This window comes from Diceros bicornis, chromosome 22 (genome assembly GCF_020826845.1).
Source record: "Diceros bicornis minor isolate mBicDic1 chromosome 22, mDicBic1.mat.cur, whole genome shotgun sequence".
In the NCBI taxonomy this organism is placed as follows: domain Eukaryota; kingdom Metazoa; phylum Chordata; class Mammalia; order Perissodactyla; family Rhinocerotidae; genus Diceros; species Diceros bicornis.
The window spans coordinates 4,868,760-4,893,018 of record NC_080761.1 but is presented as its reverse complement, the minus strand read 5'-3'; the positions used below and the strand labels follow the sequence as shown (position 1 = coordinate 4,893,018).

Below are 24,259 nucleotides of genomic sequence, written 5' to 3'. Positions count from 1 at the left end.
TTAACACAATCCACACGACTGAAAAGGTGCTACAAAACTGCGTTCAAATGCAGCACGAGATAAGCATTTTTTTCTTTTTTTACCTTACGACTCTGAGGACTACATTCCACAACCCAAAGTGTTAGTTCGTGAAGGGAAGAAAAAAAAATTAGTTTGTTAATTTGCTGAAATCTCATGGCATGTAATGTTATTTATGAATGTGTTACACAAACAGAAAAATATGGAATGTGAACTGAATGGCTGAGCAGACTGAAAGCACAAATACAATGCAGAGAGGCCCCGTTCACAAAAACCCAGCAGAAGCAAACAAATGAAGTGAAGGGTGTAGAATTTAAACAATTTAGCCCAGGAGGAAAAGCAGCCCACTTCTGCAGGCAGCTAATCCACTGTGAAATGCTTCTGCATCTTAGAGCAGAATCTCTAATTAAGTCTCCAGCATATCAGGTAAGGCTTTCCCTGTGCTTTCATTAATCACAACTTTCTAACTAGAATTCTGTGAGTTCCAGTTTTACCCAATAGCTCCAACTGCAACCTTTTTAGAACACAGGAACCAGCTTTCTGCAAAGAAACGCTGCCCATTCTATGGTTGCCGGGGCATTTGCGGGGGAGAGCAGTCCACAAAGACAGGGCTGCTCTGTGGGCCAATCTTTTGTTGAACAATTTAGCATCTCTGAATACTCTTGTTTTGCGTCAGCCAATTGAAACATAAAGGCCGCAGCACCATGAAGAAGAGGAGAGTGCACAAGTGGCCCTGCTTTCCCACCATTGAGGGCTAAGGTCTGGGATCCTTCATGAATACCAAGGTAAACCTGTCAGCAGGGAGAGCTGCTGGCGGACACTCCACACAGCTGGCGGGAGCAGGCTCCACACAAGTGTGCATTTCTGTAACTAACGATTTCTAGGGTGATTCTACTGGAAGTGGGCTGGGGTAGGGGTGAGCTTAGGATGTTCCAGGAAGAGGGCGGACAAGATATCTGTTAATGGTCCTCTTGATCATAAAACGGAACAGGCACCAAACTGTGCTGTGTCTATATATGTTTCAACGTTAGATGAAAGGAGAGAGAATCCCTATAAAAATACAAATACCTCGAAGCTATTGTAAACACTAGAAACTTCTGAGCTGCATTAGTAAAAACCAAGCAGCCAACGTCTTGCTCTAATGTAAACTGCTGGAACCTTAGGCTGAGGCATATATCAGCAGCAGGCATTAAGACATTTGCATCCCATCCATCTAACCGTAGAATAAACAGACCAATTAGATTTCTGACGGCTTAGTGTACACAATGTCTGCTCATTTAGTCGACCTCAGTGAGGGCTTCACCAGGCTAATCCATCCAGTTCTAGAAAATGGGAAGCCCTTTTAAGTGCTTGAAACAAGAACCCTGATATCTCTGGAAGAGAACAAGAAGCCATTGGGTTAGATGAGAGAGGTGGGACTCTGCCCTCCATCCAGGGTCCCAGCTGGCTGCTCCAATTCTGGCTGAGTTTCTTCTCTGTGGCTCACTGGGCAGCCCCACAAGGCTGAATTAGAGCCTCTGCGATCCCAGCATACCTTGCATTTCCCACAGTTTTGCACTGTGAACCACTGAACTGTGTACTGTGAACTTGTCTTTCCCCCTGAAGACCGTAAGCTACACGGAGCAGGATGGGATCCATGTTACTTGCTGTTGTGTGAAACGGCACTTTTGAATGTTTTGAAAATTGGATGAGAAATTTCACAAAAGAAAAATCTACCTGACATAGGGCTTTTACACCATAAAGAAACTACCAATGTCCAAATAAGTGTATGCTGAGGAAATAAAGGAAAACTCAAAGTCAGATTAAGAGCTTAAAACAAAACCCAGACCAAAACCTTGATCTAGTTTAGGCATATATCTCTCTGGGATTGACCAACAAGAATGCATTAATGGGCTCGTGAACTGATCAACAGTCTGTGCTGAGACGACGAGCATCACAGGCATCACCTGGGAGCTGGCTAGAAATGCAGACTCTGCTCCTCCACCCCATGAAATCCCATCTGCATTTCCAGAGAGCCTCGGATGATCCCTAAGCACGTTACAGGAAGAGAGGAGAAGTCCTGTCTACACTGTAACAGCCATGTCACCTCTTCACTCATCCCACACCAAACTGCAAGGAGCAAACTCTGGCCCTCGTTCTAGGAAGGCCAACTCTCCATGACACTGGACTGCCTGGTGGGGTATGCCACAAACAAGGGAGTGATCTTTTTTCCATAATAAAAAAAACTCTGGCTAAAACTTAAAGATAAAACCCCTTTCTTTTTACTGGAAAATGAAGGGCCTATCAGAGACACACACACCAGCAAAGCGTGTTTAGTTTCTCTCTCCAGACTACGGAAGCATCCCGCACAGCCAGTCATTTCTCCCATTTGGTCTTGCTTTACCATGGCTCTGCTTCTGGACTATCTTTTATTTATTGATGATTCTGGCCTTGCCCCTCCATGGAGCAGCAGTGTTACATCCAAGAGCATCTCCTTCACAAAGCTGTGGATGTGGTTCAGAGAAGAAAATGGTTTTTCCCTGCAGTTCTCAAATGCTTTTCAAAGGAAAACTTGCTCTCCTTCTAGACTTCACAAAATCACATTCTTTATTAAATTCACCAGAAACTGCCTGCCTTGAGATCCAAAGAGAAGTCTCCAAAAGGTCTCCACTAGGCTCTGATTCCCAAAATTTGACAGCAAAGTCACATACTTTGGCATCCTAAGGCTTCCTAAATCTTAGTGGGAACCTGAATACGAAATCTGGGCACATTATCTTCACTTCTTAAAAGAATAAAATCTAGGTGACGATTTTTAGATATTGGTAAGTTTTCCTTTCTACAGTTTTGAAGAAGTGAAGGTCAAGTTTAGTCAATTAATGGGAAACACGGTCGTCTCTTTTCATCTCTTTCTGTAGATATTTCTAACCTGGGATGCCAATAACTGGGATATGGGTGATCCTTCGGCCTTGAGCTGTGGAGTTGCCTTCACTGCTAGCCCCAAAACCTCCATCTTTTCTCCCAAGATAGCTCTAGAAGAGAGCTTGTCTTTACACTTCTCAGCATATCTCTGAGTTAATGAACTCAAAAAAAAGTAGAGTTGCAGACTGTGATAATCATTTCACAACGTATACGTGTAATCAAAACATCACGTTGTACACCTTAAATGTACACCATTTTTATTTGTCAATTATACCTTGATAAAGTTGGGGGGGAAAAAGAGTCACAAGACACGCTGCAATCTACCAGATACAGAAGGAAATAAGCAACAGAGGTCACACGAGCAAATAAGTGATTTTTTTTTTTTTGTGAGGAAGATCAGCCCTGAACTAACATCTATTGCCAATCCTCCTCCTTTTTTTTTCCCCAAAGCCCCAGTACATAGTTGTATGTCATAGTTGCACATCCTTCTAGTTGCTGTAACAGTGATTTTTAAAACAAGTCTTCTCTCCCACTCCCCTTACCTGACGATGAAATCAAACTCGGACCCTGCCAGCATCAGCACTCCCAGCAGAGTGGAAACAGCACCGTCCAGGACGGGTGCAAACATGTGCTCCAGGGCCAGCACGGCCCTGCGGTTCTTATCGCCGATGGCCGTCAGAAACGCCTGTGCAACGAGCAGAGTTCACATGGTCAGACTCCTGGACTCGACTCCGTTGATGGTCAGCTCTGTCTTAGGTGCTATACACTGCTTTAAGATGCCTCTACAGAACTTCTCAGGTCTTCCTGGTTAGCTCTTGGAATGTTTCATCAGGGTTGCTCAACGAGCTAAATCTAGGCTTACACTAAAATGACCTGCTCATGATACTGGGTCATATTTGGCGCTGATGTAAATCTCAGAATAACAACAATAAAAAAAGAAAAGAATATTAACCTTAAATTTAAAAACAAAACCAAAACTATACAAAAATGAGCAAAATATTCCCTTCTTTTCACTGCTACTCACCCGTAAGTTTTCTCCCCCACTCAAATTATCTTACACCATTGACGTGGGAGACCTCCAGTTGTGAAAGCACAGCATTTTGCCTGATTTTTTGGATGGTCGAGATCTTACTTCCAAATGGGCTTAATTTGGTGTCACGTGCACCTGGGAGCTAAATACATATTTCCTCATGATTACGCTGAGGTTAGAATTTGTCGCTGTTCAAACTAATGTGTTTGTAGTACATTAGTAAGTACCACGAAGGTATACAAGAAAAATACAGAACTGTAAATTCAAATCAAGCCTACTCTATGTGTGGACATATTCTTGCCTCCTTTGCAATCCTAAAGCTCTTCTAGGTCAAGAATGCTATTGATACAAAATGGGAACTTTACACGGAATGTTGGCTTGAGAGTTTTACCCAAGACCGTTTCCATGTGGGTCAGTTACCGTCAGATCCCTCCTGGTCCTACAGTGGGACTCCATCAGGGAGGGCTGAACCTGGCACAAGTTCATTCTCTGCCTCAAAGTTCAGACTGCTCTAGGATATGCTGAAAAGGCAGCTCAGAGCCTTTACAAGCTGTAGCTCCTTAAAAATCAAGGCCTACAGCTCATTGCAGGGTGCATTCCCATCCCTTATGTACACTGTGGAAGGACAGGAAGGTTATTCTCCTTAACAGATGAAGAAATAACAGCGTACAAAGGTGTGCTATGAGTTTTCATACTTTTCTCTCAAGTGCATACTACGTATGCACATGCTCTTTCAGAGTTGGGAGACATGAGGGTCAACAGAGTCGCCTTTCTCTCTTGGGAAGAAAGCATCAAGACCATCTGGAACCATGTTGCTCTCTGCCATGTTTGGGCCATGAGGCCAAGAGGGTCAGGGTGGGCATATCCTCTCGCACACAACTTATGCTTCCGAAACAGCGAACTGACAGGGTTCCTTGAAGATGTTCACAGAAGAAGAGTCCTCTTCACCAACCTTATTCCATCATTTTACAAACCTTGTAAGAGCAGTAACTGCCTCCTTTCAATAGACATTCACACACAGGATAGGATAAGAACATCATGTCCCGTGTGTGGATGGTCTCTTGATGAAGACTTGGGCTAGAAGCACTGACCCCATAAAGCCACATCAGCTCTTGAGACTCCTTAAATTCTCAGAATTACATCTTGCATGAGGAGCAGAGGCAGTCCTTAGTTGTTTATTCAACATGCTGTGGCATTTATGTTCATACTACCTCATGAGCAGAGACCTGGGGTGCCAGTACAGTTTAGAGACTATAGTCGGCATTTCCATTGTAAATATCTGTTCTAGGATAGATCTGCCCTTGTTTGCAATGCTAGCCACCAGAAACCGTAGTTTTCATTTGCATCAGAATAAAATAACTTGTGTATTTTTCACTCACATGCAAATTTTTCTCCGTTTTGAAGAAATGATATTAGGATTGTGTGTTTTCTAAGCGCTAGGCTGGTGGGCTTTCCTTTTTTAAAAACCCTCTTTCCCTCCTCCCAGCTCAATGGAGGAAAGTAATTTGGGCAGCCTCAAAATTTAGAGAATACTGTTTCTGCATTATCAGCTTTTCATTATACACTGGGAGACATATAGGATAACTTCAACAAAACAGTCCTTCTAAAACACGAAAATTTACAATCTCTAAGTTGTAAAATAACTGCTGCCCTGCAAGACTCCTGTGGAAGGACCAAAGAAGCATGTGTGGAGATGTGCCTATGTGTAGACATGCATATGCCACATGTTGGGTGCAAGAAAATCAATGCTAGAGACTGCAAAAACAGAGATACAAGTAATTGGATCCAAGTCCAGTGCTGGGTTTCCTGGCCAGGCATTGAAACATCTGTTTAAATATTCAGAATAAATATTCAGTCAGTAAGTATTTATTGAATGTCTACCAATAACCCTAAGAACTTAGGCTATAAGCACAGATGCAACATAATTTACACATTGCTATGAGGCTTTTGAATAATTCTCTGATAAATGTATACAATGGGCTTGTCTCTTGGATTGAAGACTCCTCCTGAAGTTTAATTTCCTCCAACAAAGCATTCACAGGACAGGGCATAGGAAGAGAGAGGGGAAAAACATTCCTGTAGAGAGTAACACTAGTTGTCCTACTCTCTGCTGTCATGAATTCTGAGGCTGAGAGGCAGAGGGAGCTGAGATGGGAGAGGCAGCTCCCCGGTGCCAAGAGCCTGTGCCTTTGCTCACAGATCCCAGGAGGCTTCCTCGGCTGCCAACTCGCTTCACCCTCAGTGATGCCATCCCCACCATGCCTGTGAGTGTGGTCTCATTTCATCCCTGCTTTTTACTGTGGTTTTTAAAATTGTGTGTATTCCTGCATGCACATGCCCGCACACGCCGACACACACCCACTCATACACTGTCTGTCTTACGAACAAAGTTGACAACTTTACGACTTGTGGTGACATCAGTGACAACACCAAATAAGCAGAATCCCTCCTGGCCCACTAGAACACACCAGCTCACTTCACCTTCAATGCCTTTCTCGTGACGGTCACCAAGAGGAAAAGGAATCCAGCCAAATTTCTGCCACTCCCAGGGAATGCCTGTGCTCTGAAGCCTTTTCACTGTGACATGTGTCAGGTGTGTTTCTTGACGTTGGCAAAAATGAGAAAGTTCCCAACTTGCAGACTATAAGAGCTAGAGGAAATGTGCTCCTTTTCATAAAGTTTTAGCTGAAAACGTTTCCCATACCAGAGCAACGTGAACGGTGAACTCCACTCCTATGCCAACAGAAGCGATCAAGATGACCACAGGCACAGCACTGAGCTTGATTCCAATGAGGCCCATCATGCCGAAGAGCTCAATCGTCATCAGGGCTAGGACCGTCACCTTTAGAAAGACACACAGATGAGTGGCTGGGTACAAACACACTCTGGGTGTTGACACAAGGGAGGTGATGAAGTATGGATGTGGCCTCACTTCAGATTAAGAGCAGAGACACACTGGGACCTGAAGACGATGGAGGCTCTGACTGGCTCTAACTGTGGACAACTGTCTCCACTCCCTAACTGAACGTCTCCCTGCCGGGAAGGGAGGCTTTGGAACAATTTCGGGACAGCCACTTTGGGACAATAAGGCAGTAGAAGGAGTACAGAAAGATAGAGTTTAGTATTCTACTGCAAAATGTTTTTCCAGTATACGCAATCTAGAAAGCAAACATATGTTCAAAACTATTCCACCAGAACCACCCACGAAGAATTACACACATACGGACTCGTCACTAGCTACAGATTTAATACAGTTTAAAACAAGGTATGTCCTTCTGTTTTGAACTTATACTGAGTTGAAACTGTAGAGTTTTTGGTTGCTCATCCTCCATCCTAAAGAAAGCTGATACGATGGGGTGAAAAAGAAGTTCTTTTAGGGGCCGGCCAGGTGGTGTAGCAGTTAAGTGTGTGCACTCTGCTTCAGCGGCCTGGGCTTCAGAGGTTCGGATCCCAGGCACAGACGGACACACTGCTTGTCAGGCCATGCTGTGGCGGTGTCCTATATAAAAGTAGAGGAAGATGGGCACGGCATGACAGCCCAGGGCCAATCTTCCCCAGCAAAAAAGAGGAAGATTGACAACAGATGTTAGCTCAGGGCTAATCTTCCTCAAAAAAGAAAAAGTTCTTTTATGTAAAAGTAGCTTTGCTTTTGTTTGGAGAGCCCAGGGGCTGAGTGAGGATGACTTGGGAGCAAGTTAAGTGGAGAAAGGGCACCGGTCGTCAGCTGATGTGGCTCAGGTTATGAACCCCTTCACTTTGAAGAAATGTTGAACAAATGGAGTGGACAAAGCAAACAGTTAGATGCACGGAACAGCTTATATTTATCTTTCATCTGCCTTGTAAAAATTTGCAGGAGATGGAAAGAAACTCTGTGAGGTAGGCTTTGGAGTTTTTTGGGCCAAAGGGGAGAAAATACAAATAAAACAACTTTACAGGGGTGAAAGAGGAGAGAATGATCTTTTCTTCTCGGGGGTGGGGCAGCAGGCAGTGGGTGGGGGGAAGGACAAGCATAATAAAGTTCCCTTTGCTTTCTTTTAATAAGCTAATGAAAGATGGACAACATCAATTGCTTAAGTACCATGAAAACTCCTACAGACTAAACATTTACCTTTTAACATACCTGCTGCACAGACTTATGGTGCAGAAACTAGACCTGGTCTCTGTTTTTATAATTTTGGCATTTTGAAGGCTGTACCACAGTTCATGGAAGTTAAACACTGCCATGATTTTATTAGACTCTACATGAAAATTATACTTAGAGAAAGGATGCCAAAAAATAGGTTAGTAATACTAGTTTATCATTTCCTCCCAAGAGTTAAAATACACACAACACACAAAACCATCCCTAAAACCATTTTATCCATATACCACTGTCCTAACTCTTACGATTACCCCTCCATTTAGAAGAACTTTCTCAATACTTGGTCTGGGATGTAGTCACAAAATGACACTTGAATTAAAAAAAAATTATGCTTTGAGTGTTTGTATTTAATAAATGCTCAGAGCTGTCATGTAAAGTGTGCTTAAAACTCCCCTATCTTTACATAGAAAGTTTAAACCTGTGGGATAGGGGATACAGGATTAAGGCCATTAAAGGCTCTACCTGACCATGAACCTCGCCACCTCTAGCAGAATAAATACAGTACAGATGATGCTATCTATACCCTCCTCCAGAGGCCCAGATATAAACAAGACTTCCCGGCTGCAGAAAGAGCTACGCTGAAAGGAATCTGACTTCCACAAAGACCCTCAGAATAAACTCACAATGATCCCGGCTGTCCAGGGGTTCAGGAGGAAGACGGCACACACGAGAAACGTGCAGGCCAGCACCACACTGACGGACAGCAGGAGCCAGTGGCGGAGGCCGATGTACTGCTCCCAGAAGAGAAAGGGGTAGCCGTTGGGGTAGCTGGAGAGGCCCAGGTTCGTGTAGTTGTTGCAGATGGTTCTGACTTTTTCGATCGCTTCCACGAAGTCTGAGGTGTCACGCAAGCCGTTGAGGTAGAAAGGGAACTGAGCGTATTCGATGGGCTCTGCTGCAGGGACTGGACAGAGAGGGCAACAGGGAGGGGGCCCTGGTGAGGAGTTCCTTGCAATACTGAGAAAGGCAAATGGACGCCATCCAGGTATGGAAGAGAGGCGACAACTTCCCATCATCGGCCATACCAGATGTGTGCCCCTGGATTCTCCATAATTGCAACGCACAGAGAAAGAACTCTGCAAGGAAGTCCACTCACCATGTTTCTTTCAACATAAAGGACAAACAATGCCGATGACAGTCTTTGGGTCTTTTCAATTTTAATCTTTGGTGTAAAAAATTTTAAGCAATAATCAACCTTTATTTTTTTGGGGGGGTGGGGAGAAGCCTGTGATTAGTGTATTTAATCTTCGATTTTAATCTTCTAAAAGCAGTCACTTTTGTAATGGGTCTAAACAACTTAAGCATTCAGTTGCGGGAGCATTTTTCGTTCAACTGACACAAGGGAAAATACTAAGTTCAAACTGTTTTACTCAATCACTTATGAGAACAAAATAACTTGAAAATGCTTTATTGAGAAAAATGCTTAACTTTCTTATCCTTTTAGTGATCTAACACACTTAAACCTTCCATGCTTCTTTTTCAATGCAATGCTAAGTCTTCAACAGCAGGGGAAGAAATCCTTACACAACAAGCATTTAGTTACTGCTGGTGTGTGTTCCAGACCCTTCGGGGTCATTCAGTTGACTTGCTAAACATGATTTGCCCTATTATAATCTCAACTATAAATTTTCATTAAGACAAGCCTTGGCTGCTTGCCACAAGCTCTGGGGTTTAGATACAAGGAAGCACAACCCACTGACTCTCCAGCCATGTCTGCAAAGGGACTGTCTTCTTTCTCACCTCCTCCCTCGGCCTCACGTCCAAGGTATAAGCTACTAATATCTCTAACATAATGCAAGTCAAGTCCACGCAGAACCACATTTCAGGGTCAGGGCTGAGAGGTGAAAGGAAGAGGACGCTGCTGTGTACAGACTTTTCTGCTCTGGTTTAAACAGCTCTGACAGAGCACAGGTGCTTGGTGGCTTATAGGGGTGACCCGACTTGCCAAAAATCCCTTCAACAGCAGAGTTGACAAAGTCAAGATAAACATATGATCCTCAGCAATAAAACTCTGCAATAGTAAAAGAACACTCAACCTGGAGGCATCCCCACTTGCACACGGAACAGCTGGCACTCAAGAGAATGCCTGGTGGGCGTCTTAGCGGTCAAGCTACACGGGAGACTGGAGACTCTTATTTCTCAGTGTGATGGGGCTCAGGTTGTATTCCTTTACACACCCTCATCCGTCTCTCAGAGTTTTCAACTAAAAGAAATATATTGTTCTGCGTACACTTCTGAACCCTGGGTAGCGTCAATGGACAGGGGCTGTGACTGAGCCTGGAAGAAAGGGAAAGGGGCGAGGCGCCTCCATAAACCCGAAGGCCCTCAACGGGGGGCTACTTACTTCTCAGCCTGGTTTCCGGCATGTAGTCGGCTTTGTCGTGGACCCACTCAGGACGGTGAGGCCGGATGTTGGCCTGGGAGGCGGCATAAGCCACGGGGTCATTGCTGACCCAAGCGGTCAGGTAGATGTAGAAAGCGCTGGGATTAATGATGCCGTCTGCATCCACCAGGCGCCGTTTAGTCAACTGCAAAATGGGAAGAACAGGGGCCTTTCAGAATGGGGTTTGGGGCAAACACATTCCTGCCTGGAGAGAAGGAAGGCAGAGCTCTGCACTAGCGTTTGCAACAAACAAACGAATGCTCACTGTTTGAAAGTGGAGAAAATCCCATAGAACACCTTTGGTTTCTTTCAAAATGCACTTATCCAAGGATGCAATAATCTGCGTGTTTATGACACACACACAGCTCTGCAGATGGCCCAGGAATTGACTGCACCAATTAAATCTGAATGCTAAAAGACTGTCTGCAGCCAAGGCAGAGAATGAACAATCTGGAGAAACATATTTATAGGAGGGGAAGGGGGAAAAAAACCTGGCAAGAATCCCCATACACGTCTGTGTGCAGTTAACCTCTGCTGTTAACACTGAAGGAAATGCCACCCAGTAAATGGAGGAGAGCTATAAAAATAAAACAACATCTGTATAAATTTTGCTAACACTAGCCTCCCATGACCTGTGTATTCAAAAAGTGCCCATTGCCAGAGAGTGGAAGGGACGGCACACAACCACGATGTTTTGGGGTAACGTGACTTCTGAAAGGTGGCCACACTCAATGGGCCACATCCTACGTGTGGCCAAATGCACACTCCCTCTGAAGTAGGTCTTGTGGGCTTTGCTTACGTAAAAAAACACTGTGAGATGCACACACACATATGCACATATATTTTTTTTCCTATTTACTTTAGATTCAGGCCTCGTTCCAACATTTTTGGTCTTTTTTTAACAAAATGAAAAACACCAGTGACAGCAGTTAAACAGAGAAAGAGCGAAGGAAGAAAGAGAGTGGAGGAGAGTGAGAGAACTAAATTTCAGGGATCTGGATTCAATTAATCCACAGGATATGTAACAACTGTATGTCTTCAAGCCATCTCTGGAATTACATAGTACAGCTCATGGCCTCCATGCATGCAGCACGCTTTTCTCCCTCCCAGGCAGAGGAAATGATGTCTGGGGGCCTTGCCAATCACATTTGTTCCACGGTGTCCCTGGTCCCTAAAGCCCAACCCAACACCCGGGCATCCCCCGTTCTCTCTCAGGCAGGCTCCTCTGCCCACATCCTTGTCAAACCTGACAGCGTGCTGCATGCGGCCATAAAGCACTGAGTTCACACTCCATAATAACTCTGAACAATGTACTTTGTAAATGTGTCACCTTTAATGCCAGCAAAAAAGGAGAGACAATAAACAGAGCTGCTGGGAAGATCATTAGCATGACGGTTTTCTGCCTGAAGGTGAAGCAAGTAAGCTAGAAAGAGCAGAGGGAATAGGATCTGGGAAAGGCAGTAGTAGTGTTGGACTCATTTGAAATCTGAAGGGTCCAAACACACTCCCCAACATGCCTGAGGAATCAAAAGGAAAATTCTGGAATCCAAGTGTTCCAGAGAAGATGCATCTGCAGTTGGAGAATAGGATTACCAAATAGAAGCAGCTCTTATTACCTAGGGGAGTGAGCAGAATGGTGAGTCCACTCAGATTCCAACGATGTGCATTTCCATTCGCCTCACTCATGACAGCAATCTGTCTGTCCTCCCTCTCTTCCCCTCGGGCCAGGGTGACCCAAAGGAACCACACGCAACAAATCCTCCATTCTTTTAGTAACCTCTTTGATCTCCTAACCCATCCGTCCACCCCAAATTCTGTTCATTCAGATGACTGCTACCCAATGCACACATCTTTCCAAGTTTGAATATAACCAAGACCACCATGATAACAAGTACTAGAATTCGAAAGAGAACAGGACAACACAGCATTCCTAGCATCTGAAAGAGCCTGCATGTCTTGACTGTACTTTGTTTTGACAACTGCTCTGGAGGCAGGTAACACACTTGTCCCCACTTGACAGATGAGCAAAGTGAAGCTGTCTGTTTTGCCTGTGGTCATACAATTAGCTGGTGGGATGAAGTGAATTAGAGCCAACTCAATATTCTACAGTGCCTGCTGCCTCAGGTCTCCCAGGGGCCAAGGCTGGGATCGCAGGCTGTCAACCAGTCTTCACTATGGCAGCTGCCCCAAAGCACTGCTCAACAGCGCCCTCCGCAACTCCCACGGTGTAGGGCAGTGAAAGTACCTGACTGATGTCGATGGGTTTATCACGGCTGCCGGTTTGCACCAGGAGTTTGTAGGCAAGGACTCCATCATCTGATCCATTTTTGTAATTGTTTGGCATGATTTTCCCAGTTTCCCAGTCACTGTCAAATGCATCCTGAAGTCCTAGAAAAGGCAAATGTATGTAATACATTACAACTCTTAACCAGAACGATGCTGGTCCTCACGGGGTGGGCTGAGGACAGGGAGCAGGGCAGGGGAGTGGCTGATGTCAACCCCAAACACTCTGTATTCTATCTGTATTCTACTTCAGGTCAAGTGATACTATCAGACTTCTCACAACGAACTTCAGGTCGCTAATAATCATTGCTTCAAAGGCAGGAGGGGGGAACATTTGTTTCTAAGAAACAAATATATACATGTTTACCTTTACAAAAAAAATAACCCCATGACCATTCAAAAGAAAGCAAAAGAGAGACTGTGAGAGAGCTGGCTGGCTGGGGGAGCAAGATGCACCAGGCTCATTAACCGTTTCACGCCACCATCCGGTGCTAAGCCATGGCTTTTTCAATACAACCAGAAATTCCACTCGGAGGGGGGAAAACACATTCAAACTCCCAACTTCAAACAGCAACTCAGCTGCTTCTCCAGCCCAGGGTGAGTGAACACGATTCTGTCAATTTGTTCCATCTGTTCGACTTGTGGAGCTAATATAAGCTGTGGGATCGGCTGCCAGGTTGTGTAAAGATCACAGCCAACACCTATTCACTCTTGACTGTTCTCTTCCTCTTTGCCACCCTTCCTCAGAAGAGGGGGCGTGGAGGAGAGGGAAGGGAGGGATCTCATGCATGCGTGTGTGTGCAGGGAAATGCCTCACAGGGTAAATTTGGATCAGACTGAGAACAGGAAGCCACAGGCCAATACAAGGGGGCTCTGTGAGAACAGATGACAAACCGCAAGCCAGGGGAGGGGAAGGAAAGGGCTTTTTGGGCTTGGGGGATGGGTGAGCCCACCAGCCCACCACACACAGCTGCGCTTGGCCTCTGTAATCAAAACCATCATTACAGACCTGACAGTTTGGCTACAGCTGTAAAGAGATAAGCGTGCTGGAAGAGAAAGCAGGGCCCTGGTGACCCAGCCTTAGGGTCTGAGTGATCACCAGTGTGCACACACTCTCTTCTGACACCCCCACCTCCTTCCCATTGCTCTGCTCCCCCAGTCACCTCCCAAGCAGAGCGCTCAAGCCCCGGCAGCTCAGGAAACCACATCTTTTGAACAAGCTGCACATGCACGGGTTAGACACGGCCAGGGAGAAGGGAGACGGGTTTACTTCGAGACACGCCTTGAGGGACTTCAAAGACAGCCCCCCCCCCCGAAAAAAAACTGATTCCATCAGTGCTCAAAATGGTTAAGCTCTTGGGGTTTGAAGTCAGGGGAGAGGGGAGCACAGGACCCTGTCTCTCTCTCTCTGTCTCCATCTCTCTTTAAACTAAACCTTCCTAACGACATTGCTGTGGGCATTGTTTTTATATGAACAATTTGGATGCAGACCGTGGGCTCGGTGGTGACAGAAGGCGCTGTTGGGACGAGTGTGGAGGGGCGCAGGCGGGGGGACCACCGGGACAGCCGGCTCCCGACTCTCACACAGACTGTTTTTCATAGCGAGGCATGCACACAACAAGCTGTACTGAACAGATGTTATTTTATTACCTAGAGCCTTTTTTTCTGTTTTTGAAAAAAATAAACAAGAGAGGGAAGCCACCCGCCCGCCCCCCACCCCGCCAAAAAAGGCCTGGTCTGTTTTCCTCACCATAATAGAATTTTGGTCACTCCGTGGCTTGTATGTCCTTTAACCCTTTCCCTCTTGACTTGCTGATCCTAAAGAGCAGCTCATGCTTCACCAGCACTGGAGGGCTCGGATGCACTGGGTGTAAGCAGTTTATGCCCATTACCCATCACTTAGATCTGACCACAACCTCGTGAGGGAGCCCTATTCCTGTTAAGGTTCCCACTTCACAGAGGAGGAAAGTGAGGCAAGGAAAGGTGAGTAATTTGACGACGGTGACCTGACAGGAAAGCGTTGGGGCTCAGCTTTGAACGCAGGCAGCCTGAGTCCAGGGTCAGCTTGAACCAGAGACACTCTAGGGTGCCCTGAACACACCATGGGGCCAGAAGCATTTGTTGGAGGCATGGGTAAGATCAGCAGAGTTAACCCGGGCACCAACGATGTCTGGCAGCAAAGAGAGAGTCCAAAAATCTGAGCGCAGTTTTAACATATTTATACACTATGACTTTGGGGACCCCCTAGAGTGAAACAAAGGAAGACAGATCTGATTTGGGGAGGTCAGCCCTACTGGCAATTCAGTTGAACTCATCACCTACAGTGGCCCCCCACATGCCATTCACTCTACTGGGGATTCAAAGACGCAGGAGAAACAGTCACCAGCTTCATAGAAAAGTTAAGTCCTTTCATAGTTAGTGTATTATTTTCTGACTAATTACCAAAAACCTCAAGTAACAATGGGTTGGCCAAAGTGTATGTACAATATATGATCCTGGACACAAAGCAAGGGACAAGGATTTGGTCCCATGGTCCCTTGGCCAACATTTCATGTTCCAACACATGCACAGAGTAGAAAGGAATTGTAACATTCTACAGCAAAACATGGAAGTTTTAGCCAGAACTTTTTTCATTTTAAATATTTTATACTAAAAATTATTTTCTAGTGTCAAGTTCTGAGCTAATTATCCCACCTGTCAATTCTTCTTCGATATGGGACCCTAAAAAGAAAATGTTAATCTATATTTGATTTGCGTAATTCAGTGTGAACTATAGACCAATAACATTTGGACATGCCGCATAGTGTGGTTTCTATCTCCATCTTCACCTTACGTGCGTGTGTGAGATGACACGCGAGGTAACTTCTTTATCAGCATTATATATTTTTGAGTTAAAAAAACCCAAAAAACTATTGGAATGTTGATAAAGACCAACGGAATGACATTTTTTTTTTTTTGTTTATTTTTTGTTTTCTCTGGCTCTGAAGTGTTTTTATTTTATTTTTAATTTTTTGTTTATTGCAGTAACATTGGTTTATAACATTGTATAAATTTCAGGTGTACATCATTATACTTCTATTTCTCCATAGATTATATCATGTTCACCACCCAAATACCAATTACAACCCATCACCACACACATGTGCCGAATTATCCATTTCGCCCTCCTCCCTCCCCCCTTCCCCTCTGGTAACCACCAATCCAATCTCTGTCTCTCTGTGTTTGTTTATTGTTGTTATTATCTACTACTTAATGAAGGAAATCATACGGTATTTGACCTTCTCCCTCTGACTTATTTCACTTTGCATAATACCCTCAATGTCCATCCACGTTGTCACAAATGCCTGGATTTCATCGTTTCTTATGGCTGAATAGTATTCCATTGTGTATATATACCATATCTTCTTTATCCATTCGTCCCTTGATGGGCACCTAGGTTGCTTCCAAGTCTTGGCTATTGTGAATAAGGCTGCAATGAACCCAGGGGTGCATGTATCTTTACGCATTGGTGTTTATGACATGGTTTTTAATGGACTTACTATTTAATTTCATTAAAAACCAATGAGGGTCCCATCACTTAACAACCACACAAAATGTTTTGTAGGAAAGCTGATTCAAGGATGACTACTTCCTTGGAAGAAATGTTCAAAGACCAAATCAACCACTCGATAGGCCTGAAAAAGTCTAGGCAGCAAGGGCCCCAGTATCTGGCCATTCTGCGTACGGTGCTTTCCTGGACCTTATAAGAGTCAGACGCAGAGTTCTAGGGCTGGCTGGGATCCGGACTTGCAAGCATGAATGGATCTCACTTGGTCTAGTGGGTGCTGTTCTCTTAGCAAGCAAAACATGATTCAAATGCACCTTTTAAAAAGATTCTCAAGTCTGACTGCCTTAGGTCTTTAAAAGGGATGAAAGCATAGGGATAATTTACAATACACTATAAAAAGGTTAGCCCTCTGCACTGCATGGAGACAATACCCCTTTACTCCCCTCCCAAGCTGTCTAACGTGCCATATTGAGCGTCCAAAGGAATGGCTGAAGACACTGAAATCAATTCTACAAGAACTCTCCTTTGCTCAGATCCTGGCAGTGCACTGCAGACCTCTTTGTCATTTGTGGCAAGTTATTTGCATGTCTTTGGCCAGTGGGAATCTGAATCTCTCAACTGTCTGGTCCCCTTTTTACTCATTATCTGAAAAACACTGCCTCCAAAACTACTGTAAAAAATAACTTGGAATTATTGGAACAAATTCAAGTTAATCTCATGAGCATATTAAAAAAATAATATTAATGTCATGTAGTTCTCTTTGCCTGCCTCAAAAAAAGAGGTCAAATCTGCTATACACGTATGAAGAAAATTCTAGGAACACAAGTCAAGGCCAGAAACTGTACTGAACCATTTTCAATCAAACTCAACCTGTTTACCATTTCATGCAAACTCACAGGGAAATTGGCTGCTTAATCTTTACATACAAGTGTATTGACTTAAGACCAAAAAAGGCACTCAAATCTGTGTTTAAACAAGCCTAATTAAGTGGGAAATTAAGACAATCATTGGATAACTCAAGCCAAAAAATGTTGGGGGCCATAATTATTTGGGTATTTCAGTAAAAGCATTTTTGCTTGAATTGTGTGGATAATTATCTTGATTCTCCACTTCACTTTGCATGTGTCAACACAAAATAAATGAACAGATGTTCTTGGAATCACTGAATACATTCATATTCAGTCAGCAGTTAGGAGCAAATTTAGACCACTTTTTTTCCAGTTTACTACTATTTCCTAGAAACGTTTTTAAGAGCATGGTAAGAAGCTAAGAAAGGCATTTGAAAGCAGAATTTGATTATTTATGAAATACTACTAATGTGATTAAGCATTTATAAGTTTACTTCATGTGCCAAATCAAAAGATGGTCAAAATATGGAATTTTAAATTATATTCACCAATGATGCAAAATCTACTGGTTTAGTAAGCTATAATTTGGCAGTGAGTCAGCCATCAACACTTTGATTTCACTCAGTCACTGAACTAGCCACCATGCAAAAAAAGAGCACTAGAAGCGTCCAGTTCCATATTTTATAACACACTTTCCCATTTCTTAATGTGCACTCATAAATTCTTATAGAAGTTCCTGAGTCACCCGTTCGAACTGTTTGCATCATTTTATAGGTAAAAGCCAGATTCGGGAGGCTGCCTCAGAAACAGTCTATTTAAGTTTTAAGCAACACTGAGAAATTCAGGAAACATGTCAGTGTTACATTATAATCTAACACGTTAACAAATGAACAAACGAGCATGTGGAAGCTGCACACACTGAAGGCCAGAGGGTGCAGGCTTACCGAGGATGAATGCCCTCCAGCAGCATCTTACCTTGGAGCCAGTCTCTGAAGTAGTGCAGCCACATTTTGGGAAGCTGTTTATTTTCTTCCAACATGACATACTTCACATTACTGAAACTCTTGTGAAGGTCATAAAGTAAGTGTTGGATATTCGGGTAGTCTGCTTTCTGGGTGACTATATACATGTTGTAGAAAGAGAAATATTTGAACTGTGCAGCAATAAAGTCATATTCTCTGGTTTCCCGAGGCACAATGTCTGTAAGGTCCAGCCCGTCGCGCACCCGGGTGGTCCCATAAAGGCTGACCCCCAGCAAGCCCAGGAAAAGAAATATCACCACGACCTGCAAAAGAATAAGAGGCACAAGATCAGACCCAGAGGAACACAACTGACTCTTCCTTGACAAAGCTGAGTTGTTTGGTTTCTACTTCACTTTAACCACCAAACTGGCCCTGACATAGCATGTAGGGGTCGCTCTCCTGGAGAGAAAAACATAAGATCACAGTAATTGCATTTTTAAACAAGCTCACGAAGAATAACATGTCTAAAATTCATAGAAACGCTTGCTACATAGAGATTAACTCCTGTAAAAGACGAGCTCATTAAAACGGCCCATGCTCTAGAAGGACTGACTCTTTCAGAGGCCTAACATATATCACATCCACCCGAAGCAGCAGTCTAATGACTTCCAAAGAAGGCTGTTCTGTTATTTCTTGAGGACAGGAAGAGTCTTCTGTTTGCTGCATTACCTTGGCTTTTGGTTTCAAGAGGAAAGGAGCATAGTGTTTCTCAGCAAAAGAGGAGAGTGTCCACTTGGTGCAGGGAGGCTCAAGGCAGTGGAGGCTGGAGTCGGAGAACTGGGAGAGCAGGTCCCTCGTGGAGCTGGTGCTCTCAGGGCTCTGGCAGCTGAGGGTGTCCTGGGTCATGGTGACAGGCTGCACGGAGATCTCGGAGCGTGGCTCAGCAGTGGTGTAGTACACGTGCGTGTGAGGGTCGTACTCCGTGCGGAGCTGCACGGTGGACTGCATGGTGATCTGTGTTTCGTGGGCAAAGCTGTGGCTGCTGTAGGGGGGTGGGGGGCTGTATCGGGTGTTATCGTGCGTCTCCGTGTAGGCCTGAGGTTCCACCTGAATCACTCTGCTGACACAGGGGCTGAAAGAAGGGAAAACATAGAAATGTTAAACCGAAACAGGGAAGGGTGCTTTCATTTTTGCAGGTGACTGATAATATCCATTTTACATAGCTCTGATTTAGGAGAGGAACATCATATTGTTGAACTCCATAAACGTCACCTGATTTATCCATCTTTAAGTCAAAGGAGGCCAAATGGACGGTTATCCTGCATTTGGCTGACAAAATCAAGTAACGTGCTGATGAACCCTGTCGAAGCACAATTCCTATAAAAACCCACCCCAAGGGCTGTATTTTTTCCAGATGGGTGGTTTTCAACCTTTGTGCTGCCCTAATCCACAGAGATACGACACACTCATAACCATCAGCAATACTGGTTCATGATAGAAAAAATGATCCTATGTATCAGATCCGTGAGAATGTTCGGTTGGGGGAGGAGGAGGGGAGAATCCCAGTGGCTCTGGTACCCCCAGGGAAGCATCCTCTGCCCACATGGCCCTGCCTCCAGCACACTGGTACAAGCCCCGTGAATGGCATTCCCCGCCAAGCCCACAGCAGGCAGAAAATGTACCTTGTAAAACAGCAGAAAATATCCAATCTCCTATCCTCACGTCGATACAAATCCATGCTGAGAATTGCAGGAAAAATGAGCAGAACCATAGCAAAATTGAACACCACTACTACAGCCGCCTAGGGGCAGGAAAAAAAAAATTGTAGAGGTCACCAATAATATCTCCTTCCAGTCAGAGCACTGCTTTGAAAATAAAGATGTTTTTAAACACCTTTCTTTCACTTTCCTACTGAAGTGTTTAAAATGGAAATAGATGTTGGAGTTTCTCATCACTTTGCTTCTCCTCCATCATTAGGAGACCATTTGACTGGGACAGGCCCCCATCATTCTGATCTTGCGCATGTCTACTCATTCTATGAACTCCTAAGGTACAAACACAGGAACTTAACTAACATCTTGCTAGCAACCTGACCAAACCAAATCTACAAAGGCAGAAGAGAACATACTTGAGATGTTTCAATTTAAAACAAAAAGGAACATTTCCCTCTCAGAACATTTCTAAGAGTTCATGCAAACCTGATTTTACACTTAGAAAATCTGTACACAAAGTAGATCGAGTATATCAAAATGTCACCTTTAAAACATGAAATAAAATTTCAAACATATCCCCTGAGGTTTTTAATAGGCACATTCCAAATAGCCTCTGGAGTAGCCTGTGGGGTATGTGAGCACAGGAACAGAAAGGTCAAGGAGAGTTAAGCAGAAAGAAATTCCTGTGTGTGATTATAGTATACAGAATACATAAGTACAGATTCAACAGTCACTCCATAACCTAGAATAAACACGGGCTAGGTTCTGCAGTTCTGTGGCAGATCTCCTGCTGACCTAGTAAAAATTACACAATTGGGCTGTTAAGAGGGATAGGTCAACACAGGACAGTTGAAAAGGCTCTCCCCTTCAGAAAGGCATGGAAGCAGGAGCACAATAAAAAACTGCAACTGGAATGCTAAGCAACCAAGAGATCGTCAGAAATTTTTTTGAAAATTAAAAACTCTGGGCCGGCCCCATGGCTTAGCGGTTAAGCGCACGAGCTCTGCTACTGGCGGCCTGGGTTTGGATCCCCGGCGCGCACCGACGCACCGCTTCTCCGGCCATGCTGAGGCCGCGTCCCACATACAGCAACTAGAAAGATGTGCAGCTATGACATATAACTATCTACTGGGGCTTTGGGGGAAAAAATAAATAAATAAAATTATAAAACAAAAAACAAAAAACAAAAAACTCATGAGGTTTTTCAAAGAACTGCTTCATTCTAACACCTTCTCAAATGAGGTAAACGTCTCAGGGTGAGAAAAGAAAACCTGATTATAAGTGGTACCTAACAAAACCCAAGGAGTCGGGGCCGGCCCCGTGGCTTAGTGGTTAAGTGCTCGTGCTCTGCTACTGGCGGCCCAGGGTTTGGATCCCTGGCGCGCACCAACGCACCGCTTGTCCGGCCATGCTGAGGCCGTGTCCCACATAAAGCAGCTAGAAGGATGTGCAACTATGACATACAACTATCTACTGGGGCTTTGGGGAGAAAAAGGGGAAAAAAGGAGGAGGATTGGCAATAGATGTTAGCTCAGGGCCAGTCTTCCTCAGCAAAAAGAGGAGGATTGGCATGGATGTCAGCTCAGGGCTGATCTTCCTCACACACACACACACACACACACAGAAAGTCCATAATAAAGGTATTTAAAAAAAAAACAACAAAACCCGAGGAGGACTTCACACCGGGCTTCTGATGGGCACTGTGAGTTTATGCTGGCGGGGAAACGGCCGGCCCACATTCTGAGAGATGCCTTTCAATAATTAATTCCCTGATGAGTCTATAAAACCAAAAAATAACCAAGAGTCTCCTTTTAAAAATTACCTAACCCCTCTCTTCTTAGTCTGTCTTGAAAATTCCTCATCAATTCAAAGTGTCTGAAGCCCATGAACTGGCCCTTCTGACGCACGTGTCTTAAAGACCTGCCTGACAGGCTTGCTTCAATACGCAAACCCCTGTTTTGACTCGAGGATTTACCCAAGAGAAAATACTTTAAAAAGAAGAGTCAGGGCACTGTGCTGGGTACTGGAGACACAAACATAATGAGACAAAATCCTGCTCCCAAGGACGGACACAGCCAGACCTACACACAAGTTACACCCCAGGCTGATGAACGCAGTCCTGAGAGCATGGCCAGTTCCAGAGGGCTCCGAGAAGAGGAGCACGTGGCGGGGTGGGGGTGGGGTGCAGCGGGGGATTGGGTGGATCGTGGTCAAGGAGGGTTTCTAGGGGAGATGGAGAAGACAAAAAAGACCTCTGGCGGGCCCAGGGAGGAAGGATGGTCCACGTGGAGGAAATCTGACAGGCCGTGTCTGAGAGGGACACACCTGGCACAAGCTGCTAGTCCTGCTGGGTTTGAAATTCTGTTGGGGAAGAAAAAGGGGGAGCGGTGGGCGGTGGTTGATACATGACTCATTCGATTCCTATAGCAACCAGGACAGACGTCATCACCACTGTTGACATTACTACCCAATCATCAAGACCCCTGGTGCAGAGGAAGGTCACCTGCTGCAGGTTACCCAGTGAATGGGATTCCAACCTGGGCTTGATGCCAAAGCCCTCAGCCCAACCGGGACCCGGGGATTCTTGTCAGATCTGGTCACTTCTGGAGGGGGTGGACACAGGCTGGGTTAGGACCCCTGACCAATCAGACAACAGGGATGCTGAGAAGAACAGGTCTGGTTCTCAAGAAGATTTTCCAGGAAAATTTAGTCCTGGAGGTGGAATCCTTACAGGTTTTTCTGGTTGTTGTTTTGTTTTTTAAATTATGCTCACGTTTAGAATTCTGGAGTGGAACACAGAAGAAACTCTGTATATCTCACTTTGAACAGAAGTCCCTGAGGACGAGGGCAGAAACTGTGAAACTAAGAGCCACGCAGGCATACACACGTAGCCCCAGTATTCTGGCCAGAACAACACTGAGGGTTCCCACCATGGCTGGGGAATGTACCCGACACCAGGCCTCTTCAATTGGAGGAGTTTGTGGTTGAAATGAAGGGATGAGAGGAGAACCCCAAAGCAGTGTCCCATCTAAACTCACTATCAAATGGCATATGACATATATAGGGAGAACATATTCTGACAAGAAAAGGGCAGAACTTCAGCGTCCCCTCAGGTGCACCAAAACAGTGAAAACAAGCAGCAAGGGTTTCTCAGGAAGGAGGAGTGTCACCGCTGGAGCCAGTGGAGTTTAAGAAATTGCAAGTAAATCTGAAAAGCTGATGGGGGCAATCTGCAATATGAATTAGTCCTCATTCCTGTGCTTGAAGGAGATGTCCCATCCCCTGGGGAGCATCTAAGGTGGCCCCGCTGAGACACTGGCAGAGCACAGAGACAAACTGGCCCTGCCTAGAGGGGCCTCATCTAAACCCTCTTACCATTAGGAACAATAAGGCAGTCTGTTCTGGGAGTTTTCACTGAAGAACAAATACTATTCAGTTACCAGCAAAGCCCCAGTGCAGGGCCATTGGTTCCCAAAGAATTACAGATGGGTGACACTGCTTTCTGGTATAGAGATGGCATTTGGACAGATGGATGGACACTGATATGGAGATCTAAGATAGTTTCTCTGGGAAGAAAATTTCTATTTATTTTGGTAAGGCTACAAAGTTGGAAAAGTTCTACAGGGAAAAATCCCCAGGTAACACGGGTTTATTACTGGACAGAACCACTCTGGATCTCTCCTTGTTGACGTTAATCTGTAGCATCCTGAAAATATAAACACAAATGAATATCCAGAGTCACAACCTACCACGGTTCACTAAAGGAAAGGGAGCTACATAATGGTCAATTTCAAACGTCAATACATTTAAAAGGGAACCAGTGTAAATTTCTGGTGGCCACTGCAAAAATCACAGCACATTCTCTCTTTTCTTTTTTCTCTTTCCCTTGTTTTTGGTTTTATTGGTTTGTTTTTTGACACAGAATGAGCCAGTGTCCTGGAAAGCCCTCCTGCAGTAACTGAGGACTCAGGGAGGCCGTCGATGCAATTTTCTACAGTGATACTCCAGTGGCTTGGAATACAAATGCAAACTCAACAGGACTCATCTCATCTCAGGAAGGTGCTTACCTGGGGAGAACTTAGCGCACTGGATTTTCTAAAAGGCATAAGGAAAATGCACGCAGCTTTTCAGACCCCACACCATAGGATATCACTAAAGGAGACTGTGCTGATGGATCGTCAGTGTGTACTGAGAGACGAGAGGAGAACACGAGCGGGGACAAGAAGAAAAGAAGGAGCGGGAGGCAGAGCAGACGAAGAACAGCGAGGGGAAGGCCAGCAGAAGAGGAGAGGGGCAGGAGAGAGGGTCCCACTGCTGAAAGGACGGTTTCTCAATATGGCATCTGCCGTACATAAAACGGGAAGAAGACATCAGAGAGCGCAGCACGGACCCATATCTGCGCACAAAGGCCCTCTCAGTCTAGTGGTACTAAGGACT

At 44.8% G+C, this 24,259-nt stretch overlaps 1 protein-coding gene across 3 annotated transcripts in view; it reads right to left on the bottom strand.

The window, feature by feature from the left end:
- The window catches only part of PTCH1 (patched 1), a 71,151-nt gene that overhangs the window by 5,739 nt on the left and 41,153 nt on the right, over positions 1-24,259 (bottom strand). For all 3 annotated transcript variants that reach the window (XM_058565452.1, XM_058565451.1, XM_058565453.1), the window contains exons 13-20: positions 19,793-19,911; positions 18,840-19,242; positions 18,124-18,433; positions 12,716-12,858; positions 10,432-10,615; positions 8,711-8,991; positions 6,651-6,788; positions 3,459-3,601 (exon numbers count right to left, since the gene is read on the bottom strand). In XM_058565452.1, the coding sequence (XP_058421435.1) occupies positions 3,459-3,601; positions 6,651-6,788; positions 8,711-8,991; positions 10,432-10,615; positions 12,716-12,858; positions 18,124-18,433; positions 18,840-19,242; positions 19,793-19,911 (1,721 nt within the window). The remainder of the gene's footprint in view (positions 1-3,458; positions 3,602-6,650; positions 6,789-8,710; positions 8,992-10,431; positions 10,616-12,715; positions 12,859-18,123; positions 18,434-18,839; positions 19,243-19,792; positions 19,912-24,259) is intronic.